General features: G+C 46.4%; 1 protein-coding gene across 2 annotated transcripts; it reads left to right on the top strand.

The window, feature by feature from the left end:
- The first annotated feature begins 4,875 nt into the window (after positions 1-4,875).
- LOC129475649 (melanoma-associated antigen 3) lies at positions 4,876-8,091 on the top strand. 2 transcript variants are annotated; one of them, XM_055267863.2, is made up of 3 exons: positions 4,876-5,006; positions 6,542-6,607; positions 6,688-8,091. In XM_055267863.2, exon 3 carries the CDS (start codon positions 6,753-6,755, stop codon positions 7,695-7,697), a length of 945 nt encoding a protein of 314 aa, XP_055123838.1. In that variant the 5' UTR covers positions 4,876-5,006; positions 6,542-6,607; positions 6,688-6,752; the 3' UTR covers positions 7,698-8,091. The 2 variants fall into 2 exon arrangements, with proteins under 2 accessions (XP_055123838.1, XP_055123839.1); XM_055267864.2 differs by lacking the exon at positions 4,876-5,006 and adding an exon at positions 6,039-6,099.
- The last annotated feature ends 6,158 nt before the right edge of the window (positions 8,092-14,249 follow it).

The following is a 14,249-nucleotide window of genomic DNA, read 5'->3' as shown; positions in this document are numbered from 1 at the left end:
TACAGTCAGGTGATTCACAACAAAGGCAATAATGGTGAAAGTACAGCTTCTCCAACGAAAGGTGCCCGAACAATTAGACATCTATATGCAAATTATAATAACCTAGGCACATCCTGACATATTCCAGAAAAATTAACTCAAAATACATCACAGACCTAATGCAAAATGCAAAAATTATACAACCCTCTATAAGAAAACATAAGAGAAAATTCACATAACTTTGAGTTCAGTGGTGAGTTTTTAAATTCAACACCGAAAGCATGGTCAATGAAAGAAAAATTTGCCAAGTAGGTTTTATTAGAATAAACATCATGTGCTCTTCAAAGGACAATGTTAAGAGAATGAAAACAGAAGCCACAGACTAGCATAAAACATCTGTGGTACACATATGTGATAAAGAACATGTCTCTACAACATACACGAATTCTTAAAGCACAAACAATAGGAAAAACATGAAAATAGTCAAAGATCTGAACACACTCTTCACAAAAGAAGATACACACATGGTAAATAAGGATAATAAAAGTACTGAGCATCTGTTCTCACTAGATAATTGTGTACTAAAATGAGATACGAGTACACACCTATTAGAATGTCCAAAATCCATAAAAAAGCAAAACAAAAAGAACAAAACCAAGATCAATTGCCAGGGAAGATGTGGAGCAACAGAAACTCTCCTTCATTGCTGGTGGAAATGCAACATGGTACAGCCACTTTGGAAGACAGTTTGGCGTTTTCTTAAAAAACTGAATATAGACTTAGCATAAGATTCAGCAGTCATAATCATTTACCCAATTGATGTGAAAACTTATGTCTACATAAAAATTTGTATATGATTGTATACAAAAGCTTATTTCATAATCACCAAAAATAGAAGCATCCAAAATGTATTTCATTTGGTGAATGGATATATAAATATACACACACACACACACACACACACTATGGTACAACCAGACAATGATACTACTACTCCTCAATGAAAAGGAATAAGTTCCAAGCCACAAAAAGTTATACATGACTCTTCAGTTCATTATGCTAGGTGAAAGAAAGCAGCCTAAAACGGCTACATGTTATAGTATTCTATTTACATGACATTCAGGAAAAGGCAAAATCATAAAGATGAAAAACCTATCAGTGGTAGTCAAGGGGTTTATCTGCCAGGGGCAAGGGATTTATCAGGGCAGTCAAACTAGTATGGTAATACTGTAATGGTGGATGCATGCTTGCTTTCATCTGAATATTTGTGTTGCCACAAAATTCATCTGCTGAAATACCAAGGTGATGGTATTAGGTAGAAGGTGGGGTATTTGGAGTATGACTAGATCGTAAGAGCAGAGTCCTCATGAACAGGATTAGTGTTTTTATAAAATAGAGCCCACAGAGATCCCTTACCCCTTCTTCCATGTGAGGACATAGGGAAAAGGCAACTGTCTATGAACTAGGGAGCAGGACTCCACCAGACATGAACTCTGCCAGCACCTTGATCTTGGACTTCCCAACCTCCAGAATGTGAGAAATAAAGTTGCGTTGTTTATCAGCCACCCAGTCTACACTATTTTTGTTATGGAAGCCCAAACGGATTAAGACAATGGCACGAGGCATTTGTCAAAACCCATAGATCTTTACAGCACAAACAGTGAAGCTTAATGTATGTAAAGCCTAAAAGTAACTTAAGAAGTTGGAGAATCATGGGACAGAATGTAGAATGTTACACACACACACAAACCTAGCTGTATTATACATGTATGAAACCTCCACAGTGAAGCAAGTGGGGGGAATGTTACCATATTTGGGTACTCCATCAAAGAAATATATTTTTTATAAAGTATAAGTCAGCCAGAGAAGCATGTAAAATAGTTCAACATTTGATAATCATTTATATAATTTTTCGGATATGAAAACTATTGGGATTTTGTTTAATAAAACGTCCTTATCTTTTAAAAATGCATACTGAATTATTTAGAGAGGAAATGGTATAATGCCTTAGATTTGCTCCACGTTATTCCAGAAGCTGATATGCAGATAGGCGAGTGTCTAACTGGAACCAGATTTGCTGTGTATTTAAAGTTGTTCATGCTGGGTATCAAGTATCCTGGGTTCATTACATTAGTTTCTATTATTCTGTATGTGTGAAGGCTTTCCCTAATAAAACTTTTTTCATGATAAATATGCCATTAAAAGTGAAATCCTAAATGAAACTGACCACTTTGTAGAAATAAAATAAATCAGTAACCAAACTGATCCAAAAAGAAAAAGAAAACTTTAATTAAACTATACAAACTGAAACTGTACAATATTCAAAGTTCAAGCCACCTTCAAACATTCCAGGTTAGGCAGTATTGGAGGCCAAATCTACCAAATGATCAGGGAAAACTAACCACCATCTTATCTCATCTCTTCTAGAACATACAAAACAATTTACAATTGTTCAACTCGTTCTCCCAGACTAGCCCTCCTGGATTCAAAAACCAGATGAGGACCATATCCCACCCTTGATGGAAAAAAAAACACACATTAAGTAAGCTCCCTTACATAGCAGTAAATACCCTACGTAAATTACTAGCATATTAAATGAATAAACAGGCTCTGCCCAAGGAAATAACATATGGTTTAACATTCGGAAAAAAAAAAAAAAAAAAACGGTTTCATTGTAATTCCTTACATACGAAATGGAGGAGTAAAAAATTTGATTGTGTCAACGGGTACAGAAAAAGCTTTTAAAAGAAATTTAATATGAGTTCATGGATAAAAAAAAGTATTTAACCTATATTCAAAGAGAAATCGCATTTCCTAAAATCAACAGCAAACATACTTAAGTGTGAAACGTGAGGAACGAGAAGTAGATGTAGGCTATTACCGCTACGTTTGAAATCAGGATTGAGACACAAAGAGCTATAAGTACCAAAATGAGTAAGTGGTATGAATGTTGGAAGAACATGTAATGTTTAGTGATAATACCATTATCGATTTTGAAAATTCAAAGGAAAAGGTATGTGGAATATTCGAGTGCATCGGCCTTCAGAACGAGGTGTGCAACCGATTACTACAGCAAAATCTAAATCTTCACCTCACGAAAGCAATAACTAACTACAACAATTAATAGACAATATGCCATTTGCAATAACAACAAAATTCAAGAATTGCCTGAAAAGAAGTCTAATAAAAATGTATAAGGTCTTTATAGAGACAACCCTCGAAGTGTACTGACATATTCAGGTAAAAAAAAGCTTGAAATCCATAGAGGAGTATAACATATTCATTCATGGGGAACACAACAGTGTAAAAATGTAAACTCGGCTTAAATTATTTACAATTTAGTGCCTTACCTGTAGCCGCCGACATTACAACAAATTTGGGCTGCTGTGCTCTGCTTCCCAAATCAAACCTGGAAAATTACAGAATGGAAACAGTAAGTAAAAAACCAATATCAGCAACAAAATCTACGTAACAAAACAGAGAAAGCCCATTGTGAGACTGAAGACTGTGTTGAGCTGGTACTTGTGTTTGGCACTTGCAGTATGGGTTGGAGGGGGTTAGCAGCAGGGATGTTGGGGAGGTTTGTAGCCTGCCTACACGGTAGATGACAGAATGGGTAGAATAAAAGTTTTAAATTTTCCACTTCACTTCATTGCGCAATCTGAGGCAGCCCCTGAAAACACGATGCCAAGAGCCCTAGGTAATAGCAGGACACCAGGAAAATTTGGTTGGTTAAGGCAGTATGACTCCAGAGTTCTGCTAATAACAACCTGGAACCAACATAGTGGCAGAGGAATTACATTTAAAAAAAAATTCTTTTAACAGAACACAATGACTGAAATAGGAGTAGAATAGGATATCAGAGTGACTCATGCATACTAAGGGTAGGTGTTAGTTCATAGAAATAAATATATATATATATATTGCGACCTACACATATACTTGGAAGATAATGTAAACCCTGTTTCTTCGATTCAGAGAATAAATCATTTAGGACCAAAGGTTTGCCAAGTGTAGCTCTGGCTGGGGAGAAGCCCCGGTGGGAAGGTGTGCGTCTTCTCCCAGAGGTTACTACAACCAGGGGAGCTGCCGCCCCGCAGGGAACACCTGGCCTGGGACCCGCAGGCATTCTCTACAAGGGGTGCAGCTGTGCAAATGCTCACAGGTGACAGAAACTGAGCATCTCCTGCCCATCACTTCATCCAACAGCCGGAGGTGAGGAAGAGGACCCTCCTGAGTGAGGACTGAGGGTCCACACCGCCCCCCACCCCCCACCATAGAGGGACCACAGAAGCCAGCTCAGCCCCTCTTGTCAGCCCTGGTAAACGCAGGCAATGATGTCACCCAGACCACACCCCTTCCCCCAATGCCACTTCAGGGGGACTCAGAGTCAGAGACTTGGTCCGAGGGGAGTAGAAACAATCTGCAGAGCATGGCGGTCCAGGCTCAGCCAGGCATCAACTTCAGGACCCTGAGGGATGACCGAAGGCCCCTCCCACCCCCAACTCCCCCGACCCCACCAGGATCTACAGCCTCAGGATCCACGTCCCAATCCTTACCCGTTGCCCCATCACCATCTTCATGCTTACCTTCACCCGCATCCAGATCCCCATCCAGGCAGAATCCAGTTCCATGCCTGCCCGGAACCCAGAGAAGTACCGTTGCCAGGATGTGACGCCACTGACTTGCGCACTGGGCGTCAGAAGACCGCGAGATTCTCGCCCTGAGCAACGGCGTGATGTCGGCGGAGGGAAGCAGGCCCAGGCTCAGTGAGGAGGCAAGGTAAGACGCTGAGGGAGGACTGAGGCAGGCCTCACCTCAGACAGAGGGCCTCAAATAATCCAGCGCTGCCTCTGCTGCCAGGCCTGGACCACCCCACGGGGGAGGACTTCCAGGCTGGGTCGCCACTACCTCACCCCGCCAACCCCCGCCACTTTAGCCACAGGGAACTCTGGGGACAGAGCTTAATGTGGCCAGGGCAGGGCTGGTTAGAAGAGGTCAGGGCCCACGCTGTGCCAGGAATCAAGGTCAGGACCCTGAGAGGGAACTGAGGGCAGCCTAACCACCACCCTCACCACCATTCCCATCCCCCAGCACCAACCCCATCCCCCATCCCCCATCCCCCACCCCCATTCCCCATTCCCATCCCCACCCCCACCGCCATCCTGGCAGAATCCGGGTTTCGTCCCTGGTATCAAGTCACAGAAGCTCCGGGAATGGCGGCCGGGCACGTGAGTCCTGAAGTTCACGTCTACGGCTAAGGGAGGGAAGGGGTTCGGTATCGCGAGTATGGCCTTTGGGAAGCAGTGAAAGGGCCCAGGCTTTCCTGGAAGACAATGGAGTCCTGAGGGGACCCACCATGCCACGACAGGGGCCCACTGTACCCCTGTCTCAAACTGAGGCACCTTTTCATTCGGCTACGGGAATCCTAGGGATGCAGACCCACTTCAGCAGGGGGTTGGGGCCCAGCCCTCTGAGGAGTCATGGGGAGGAAGAAGAGGGAGGACTGAGGGGACCTTGGAGTCCAGATCAGTGGCAACCTTGGGCTGGTGGATGCTGGGCACAGTGGCCAATGTGCTCTGTGCTCATTGCGCCTTCAGGGTGACAAGAGAGTTGAGGGCTGTGGTCTGAAGAGTGGGACTTCAGGTCAGCAGAGGGAGGAATCCCAGGATCTGCAGGGCCCAAGGCGTACCCCCAAGGGGCCCCCATCTGGTAGACAGATGCAGTGGTCCTACGATCTGCCAAGCATCCCGGTGAGGAGCCTGAGGGAGGATTGAGGGTACCCTTGGGACAGAATGCGGACTGCGGGCCCCATAAAAATCTGCCCTGCTCCTGCTGTTACCTCAGAGAGCCTGGGCAGGGCTGTCAGCTGAGGTCCCTCCATTATCCCAGGATCATTGATGTCAGGGAAGGGGAGGCCTTGGTCTGAGGGGGCTGCACTCAGGGCAGTAGAGGGAGGCTCTCAGACCCTGCTAGGAGTGGAGGTGAGGACCAAGCAGTCTCCTCACCTAGGGCACATAGACTTCCATAAATTTGAACATCTCTCGTTGTCCTTCCCGGGAGGACCTGGGAATGTATGGCCAGATGTGGGTCCCCTCATGTTTTTCTGTACCATATCAGGTATGTGAGTTCTTGACATGAGAGATTCTCAGGCCAGCAGAAGGGAGGGATTAGGCCCTATAAGGAGAAAGGTGAGGGCCCTGAGTGAGCAGAGTGGGGACCTCACAGAGTCTGGCCAACCCTCCTGACAGTTCTGGGAATCCGTGGCTGCGTTTGCTGTCTGCACATTGGGGGCCCATGGATTCATCTCCCAGGAATCCGGAGCTCCAGGAACAAGGCAGTGAGGACTTGGTCTGAGGCAGTCTCTTCAGGTCACAGAGCAGAGGGGGCTCAGATAGTGCCAACGGTGAAGGTTTGCCTTGGATTCAAACCAAGGGCCCCACCTGTCCCAGAACACATGGACTCCAGAGCGCCTGGTCTCACCCTCAATGCTTTCAGTCCTGCAGCCCCAGCATGCGCTGGCCGGCTGTACCTTGAGGTGCCCTCTCACTTCCTCCTTCAGGTTCTGAGGGGACAGGCTGACATGGAGGACCAGAGGCCCCCGGAGGAGCACTGAAGGAGAAGATCTGTAAGTAAGCCTTTGTTAGAGCCTCCAAGGTTCAGTTCAGTTCTCAGCTGAGGTCTCTCACACACTCCCTCTCTCCCCAGGCCTGTGGGTCTCCATTGCCCAGCTCCTGCCCACACTCCCACCTGCTGCCCTGACCAGAGTCATCATGCCTCTTGAGCAGAGGAGTCAGCACTGCAGTCCTGAAGCAGGCCTTGAGGCCCGAGGAGAGGCCCTGGGCCTGGTGGGTGCGCAGCCTCCTGCTACTGAGGAGCAGGAGGCTGCCTCCTCCTCTTCTACTCTAGTTGAAGTCACCCTGGGGGAGGTGCCTGCTGCCGAGTCACCAGATCCTCCCCAGAGTCCTCAGGGAGCCTCCAGCCTCCCCACTACCATCAACTACACTCTCGGGAGCCAATCCGATGAGGACTCCAGCAACCAAGAAGAGGAGGGGCCGAGCACCTTCCCCGACGTGGAGTCCGGCTTCCAAGCAGCACTCCGTAGGAAGGTGGCTGAGTTGGTTCATTTTCTGCTCCTCAAGTATCGAGCCAGGGAGCCGGTCACAAAGGCAGAAATGCTGGGGAGTGTCGTCGGAAATTGGCAGCGCTTCTTTCCTGTGATCTTCAGCAAAGCTTCCAATTCCTTGCAGCTGGTCTTTGGCATCGAGCTGTTGGAAGTGGACCCCATCGGCCACTTGTACATCTTTGTCACCTGCCTGGGCCTCTCCTATGATGGCCTGCTGGGTGACAATCAGATCATGCCCAAGACAGGCCTCCTGATAATCATCCTGGCCATAATCGCAAGAGAGGGCGACTGTGCCTCTGAGGAGAAAATCTGGGAGGAGCTGAGTGTGTTAGAGGTGCTTGAGGGGAGGGAAGACAGTATCTTCGAGGATCCCAAGAAGCTGCTCACCCAAGATTTGGTGCAGGAAAACTACCTGGAGTACCGGCAGGTGCCCGGCAGTGATCCTGCATGCTACGAGTTCCTGTGGGGTCCAAGGGCCCTCGTTGAAACCAGCTATGTGAAAGTCCTGCACCATATGCTAAAGATCAGTGGAGGACCTCACATTTCCTACCCACCCCTGCATGAATGGGCTTTGAGAGAGGGGGAAGAGTGAGTCTGAGCACGAGTTGCAGTGGGGGCCAGTGGGAGGGGGTCTGGGCCCGTGCACCTTCCAGGGCCCCATCCATTAGCTTCCACTGCCTCGTGTGACGTGAGGCCCATTCTTCACTCTTTCAAGCGAGCAGTCAGCGTTCTTAGTAGTGGGTTTCTGTTCTATTGGATGACTTTGAGATTGACCTTTGTTTCCTGTTGGAATTGTTCAAATGTTCCTTTTAACGGATGGTTGAATGAGCTTCAGCATCCAGGTTTATGAATGACAGTAGTCACACATAGTGCTGTTTATACAGTTTAGGAGTGAGAGTCTTGTCTTTTATTCAGATTGGGAAATCCATTCCATTTTGTGAATTGTGACATAATAATAGCAGTGGAAAAAGTATTTGTTTAAAATTGTGAGCAAATTAGCAATAACATACGTGCGATAACTCAAGAAATCAAAAGATAGTTAATTGTTGCCTTGTACCTCAATCTATTCTGCAAAATTAAACAAATATGCAATCCTGGATTTCCTTGACTTCTTTGAGAATGCAAGTGAAATTAAATCTGAATAAATAATTCTTCCTCTTTGCTGGCTTGTTTCTTTTCCATTCACTCAGCGTCTGCTCTGTGGAAGGCCCTGGGTTAGTAGTGGGGATGCTGAGGTAAACCAGACTCACGCCCACCCATAGGGTTGTAGAGTCTAGGAGCTGCAGTCATATAGTTAAGGTGGTGAGAAGTCCTGTAAGATGTAGAGGAAATGCAAGAGAAGGGTGAGGGTGTGGGGCTCCAGGTGAGAGTTGTGGAGTGTCAGTGCCCTGAGCTGGGGCATTTTGGGCTTTGGGAAACTGCAGTTCCTTCTGAAGGAGCTGACTCTAATGAAGCTGGGTGGGTCCAGAGCCAGATTCTCAGAGTGTCAGAGAAAAGCCTGGAATGGAAAGCAACTCTGAGCAGTTTCTTTCGAATGGGGGATGAACAGAGAGGAATCTCCACCTCAGGCAGAGGTAGAGAATGGAAGGTGTCCTCTGCTTTTGTCCCACTGCTGTTGAACACAGCCCAAGATCTAGGTGATGGGCACCCATCATCTGCAAGGGTTTCCTGAGCGATAAGGCTGAATTTCCCGGGAAGGGTGGCCCAGAAGCCACTGGCCAGGTGCTTTTCTGCCGGGCAGGGTGAGCCAGAGCTGACTCCATTAAAAAGGCATTCTAACTAGGTTATCTCAAGTGCAATTTGACCAATTGTAAGCACGGGCTAGATTTTGGATGGTAACAAAATGGACGAAAATAGTGGTTTGGGTGGGAAAGCAGCTGGGAGAGAGAGAAGCAGTTGGTCTTTGACACAGATTATGGGAGCTTTGAGCTGCACCTGGCTGGGCAAAACTCCTGCACACCCAAATTTTGAGGTGCATTCTCTGAGAGGAAATACTTAACTGAATTTTATGGAAGAAGCTTCCTTCTTGGGCGAATTATTCCATGTCCTATTGAGCTGTATATTCTCTGGTAAGTCCTGGAGAACAACGACAGCAACAACAAAATCCCAGAGTGTTAGGGCCTCGGGTTAAAAAATATTGGAAATAACAGTCATCCGCCATTTGTTAAACTTCTAATTTATACCAGGCCCGGAGCCAGGTGCTTCATCTGCGTTGCATACACTCCAACTGTCCTACTAGACAGGCCTTATCACATCTGCTTACAGATGAAGAATCCAAGGCTCATAGGGTTTCTGAACTGGGATATAAAAACAGGGTATTTCCTGGGTATTTCTCGGGATCAAGTGGCTAGTAAGGAACAGGGCTGGAACCAGTCCCGTGTTCTGAATTCCTTTAGAGCCCGTGCTGTTCCCACTTCTCCCAGCCCGAGGCTGACCTCCTGACAGGTACTTCATCTTTCTTCTCAGCACTGCGCCATGTCTCTCAGGTGACAAGAAGGAGGACCTTGAGGGCAGCATAATGAAGCAGGCCTGGAGAACGTGACAATGAGACTCAAACACCATTTGGGGCTGGTGTGCCCTGGGTTCCCTGAGAGCTGGCACTGGCAAGATGTGTTCATTTCTGTCCAGCCCCAGCACTTTCAGAATTACAGCACATTTCCCCGGGTCACTTCCATGTGTCCTGTCTGACTCCGGAACCTACCTGGCCTGCTGATCAGCTCCTCACTGGTCCCCACAGAACAGCCCAGAATCCCCTGCTCACCTCCTGACAGGGAGCATTCCTTTTCCCTGTAGAAGTCCTCTGGCTGTCCCATCTCTCACCCAGGAAGCCATATGATATCAACAATCCTTTTGATATAAAAACTGACATGGGGACAGTGACGTTTAGACACCTGGTTACCACTCTGGTTGTCTTCAACACACTCTCTAATTGTTTTCTGAAACGGCTGAGTAGTCTGTTTTGCCATATTATCTAAGGGTTCTTGTGTGATGTCACCCTGAAGTTAGAGGAATTTGGAACCACCTTGATACTTGAAATCGGACTTTCACAGGGCGTCCTTTTGGAATTCGCCTCTGAATACATGCACAGATAAATGGTCAAAGAGCAAACCATCCCTCATGAGTATTAGATGAGAAAAATCTTGGGAAATCCCAGTGGAACGAACATCTACTTACTGAGGCTGAATTCCTAAATTTCTGGAGTCCTCCAGGAGTTTAAAAACGATTCCTTGAAAACATGTCAACTCTAATGAAAGAGGAATAATTAAGCAGCCTTCTGTTTCTTGTCTGTTTACCTGCTCCATGGGAAAATACTGGCCTTTATTGTGCCTACAGGCACCCGATAGGTGTTCAGGCTTGTGGAGGGTAGCGGAAATTCACAGGTTAACATTTTGATCGGGAATCAAATGGAGGAAAGATTCTCAGCCTACTAAGGATTAAAGGGTCATGCAAAGGGAAGGCTTCCTGCTGAGACTTTCAAGATTCTTGGGCAGTTAGTTGGGATCGTATATTTGAAAACATCAGTCACATATTTGACCCTGGAAAAAGCTGGAGAACGTCACGGCACATTTGGCCTTCTCAGAAACTCCTCCTAGAAATGAGAAGGGTAGTGTAATACCAGATAATCACAGTCGTTTTCGTTGAGCACCTACTATGTAACGGTTTATGGGGGAGGGTATAGTACTCACACACATTTTGTCTTTGTCTCCTTCCTGGACACATGGGAACAGTAAAGTCCTTGCAGTTAGGATGGGTCACGTGATATTTCCTTTATACCAATATAGGAGCAGAAGCATTGTTTGTCACATCCAGGCATGTGGGAGCCAGTGTGCCATTTCCACGCTTTCTCTCCGCTTTCACTAGCAAACATGGCAGCTTCATCTTGAGATGATGGAATCACAAGGTGGAAGCAGCTTGGATTCCTGGGTCCTGTGAGAGTGGAGAGCCCCTGGCAAACCGCATCAGAACTTATTTGCACATAAAATAAACTTGTGTTGTGGCAAGCCATTCATGGTTGTTCTGTTGCAACGGCTAGCAATTACTGTTTTTTTTTTTTTTTTTTTTTTTTGAGACGGAGTCTCGCTTTTTCACCCCAGGCTGGAGTGCAGTGGCTCAATCTCGGCTCACCGCAAGCTCCGCCTCTTGGGTTCACACCATTCTCCTGCCTCAGCCTCTCCGAGTAGCTGGGACTACAGGCGCCTGCCACCACGCCCGGCTAATTTTTTGCATTTTTAGTAGAGACGGGGTTTCACCGTGGTCTCGATCTCCTGACCTCGTGATCCGCCCGCCTCGGCCTCCCAAAGTGCTGGGATTACAAGCGTGAGCCACCCCGCCCAGCCGGCTAGCAATTACTTAAACTGACATGGCTAGTATCTCTGTTTGTCCGGTTTAAATATTTTTTATTTAAAATGTAGTATTGTATATATTCTTATTGCAAAAATTATAGAAATGCAGATAATTCACAATTTTCCCCTTTACAAATCTCCTCCACATTTAACAACGCCCACCACCCCCACCACCCCCTCAGAGGTCACCACAATTAACAGTGCTGTATATTATTTTACTGCTGACTCTAGGCTTTTCACTGACAGATAAACTATAACAATATATTGTTTTTATTTAATATACAAGAACAATGATATACATATTGATATTCTTTTATCACTTTATAAAATGGATGTAGGATCTTTCCACAACAGTAGATAGATAGACAGACAGACAGACAGACAGATAGATATACAGACAGACAGACAGACAGATACAGAGATAAGATAAGTAGATCTATCTCACTTTTGAAACCACTTTCTATAATTCTAAAGCAGGCATGCACCACAATTAATTAAACTCTTTCTTCCTAATGGACATATAAGTTGTTTCTCATTTGCTGTATGATAAATACAATAAAATCAACATCTCTGAATATGAATTTTTAGGCAAACATGGTTTTCTTATAAGAAGGATATATTAACATGGACATTGGGTTAAAGTGAAAGGGTGAAAATAGTTTAACATTTAAAATATTTCTAAAATGTTATTACGAAAATGCTATACCAATTCAAATTCTCATAAAAATCACAATTGATTTAAAATTCTGAAATGTGGACAAGACATTTCTTCTCTGCTTTGAGAAGGATTTGGTCAGACTGAAGAGAAGCCAGGTAATGAGAGCAGACAGGAGACCCTCAGCCCATGAGGGAGGATCCAGGGGAGAGCCGTTGCTAGCGTCCATGAGAGAGACCACATGCAAAACCAAGTCCACAGAGCCCCAGGCAGGCTGGAACTCCGAGCTCTAAATCCAGACTTCAGGCCGGTGGGGTCAGGGGCCTGAGGGAGAGAAGGGGGAAGGGAGGAGGGAGGACAGGACAATGAATAGGAATAGGCTTGGGAAATCCCGGCAACATCATCACCAGCTGGAGGGGGCCCTGTGATCTGAGTGGGCAGGCCTGTTGGCTGAATGCACCAGGGCTGTGCTGGTCAACCTTCCCGCCCTCAGAATCCCCTTCCCTCTCTCAGGAAGAGCTTGGCTGACTCCCTGCGTCATTCTGGGCCAGCTACCTCACCTGAACACTCCAGTGGTCCTTTGCACCTTCACCGGCCTCCCAGATGTGGGAGCTGTCTTCATGCCTGCTGGGGGCTGGTGTTTTATCCCCTGGGGACCCTCCATAGAGGCTGGGCTATGTGAGTGGGTTGCTGACTGATGATCAACTGCCGAGACAGGCTCGGAATGCTGATGGGCAGTTGAAAGGGGCAGTGGGGCTGCACGGAGGAGAAATGGGAGGAAGAGTGCCCTGGGACTAGTCAGCTCAGACTCTGCAGATGAGGGATTGGCTGTGGACGTGCCTTGAAAATGTTCCAGGTGGCGACTGTGTCTCAGATAGCCTTCTGTGGCTTCTGAACCCTTGGCACAGAAGGGGACAGGTGTCCTAGGGCAGTGATCGCTGGCCTATGTGGCCAGCTGACAGTGTCTCGGGTAGTGGGCTGGGGCTGGACCAAGGTGTGTACGTGAGCAGGTTGTATGGCAAGGCAGTGGAGGTGGCAGCTTTCCTTGTTAAACTGATGGGGACGTGTGGGGTCCAATACAGGAAGCATCCTGTTGGGATCATCCTCACCTCCGTGACAGTGTTTGGGCCTGGGGAGAAGGCTTCTGCCGTGACCCTCTCCGTGGTAGTTTCCACAGGATTTCTGAACTCAAGTGAGCACAGGTGAAGGAACTGTGGGTTTCTTCATGTAGGCAGGAGGCCCAGGACGGGCAGACTCCATAATTTGAACCAAAGAATTCCCATACCTGGTACTTTCATTCATTTCACGCATTTATTCATTCCTATAGAAAACTTTTATTGAATATATGCTGAGGAAACACCAAGTCAACAAAAGAAAGTGCCAAGGCCCTTAATTAGGTCTGCAGGGAGTGGGGGGATATGGTGAGGTGGTGTGAATCGCCCATCAGAGCCAGGGAGGCCAGGAAGGCAGAGCCAGACTTGGGGACTGGCAGTGTGCAAGAAAAGGAGCGACAGCCTGTGTCCAGGCCAGAAAGCTCTCCTTCTGTGACACAATTGATCTGGTTTTCTTCCTGGATGCTGCCTGTGTGTGAAAGCAACTGCTGCTTTCTATGCCTACCTGCCTTTGTTAACAGGGAAAATGCTCTTTGGTTGGTGGATGCTCACTTCTGCTCACCTTGGATCACTTCTACTGAAGAGATGGTTTGACAGCAAGAAGACAGGAAGAAACTTTTGGGGATGATGAACATATTTTTCACCTTCACTGTGGTTGTGGTTTCAAGGGACTAAACATTTCTCAAAACTCTTTGATTTGTTTCTCAGTACTTAGGAGAAAAAGTAAGCAGAAAACCAGGAATGATATAGATGACCTGAAAAGCACCATTAATTACTCTGACTAAATAAAAGAATAAGAAAAGCACCGCATTCAACCATAGCAGAATAAACAATCCTCTCAAGTGTGCATGAAATATCTCCCAAGATAGATGGTATTCTGGGCCATCAAACAAAGCTTACAAATCGAAAAGAATAGAAATAATAGAAAGCCTCTTCTTAGACCACAATACAATTAAACTCAAACCCAAACACCAAGATATCTGAAAAATGCCCAAATATTGGAAATTTTAAAATATGCTCCTAAATAACCTATG

Source organism: Symphalangus syndactylus, chromosome X (assembly GCF_028878055.3).
Source record: "Symphalangus syndactylus isolate Jambi chromosome X, NHGRI_mSymSyn1-v2.1_pri, whole genome shotgun sequence".
NCBI classification, from domain to species: domain Eukaryota; kingdom Metazoa; phylum Chordata; class Mammalia; order Primates; family Hylobatidae; genus Symphalangus; species Symphalangus syndactylus.
This window is presented reverse-complemented; position numbering and strand designations above follow the sequence as displayed.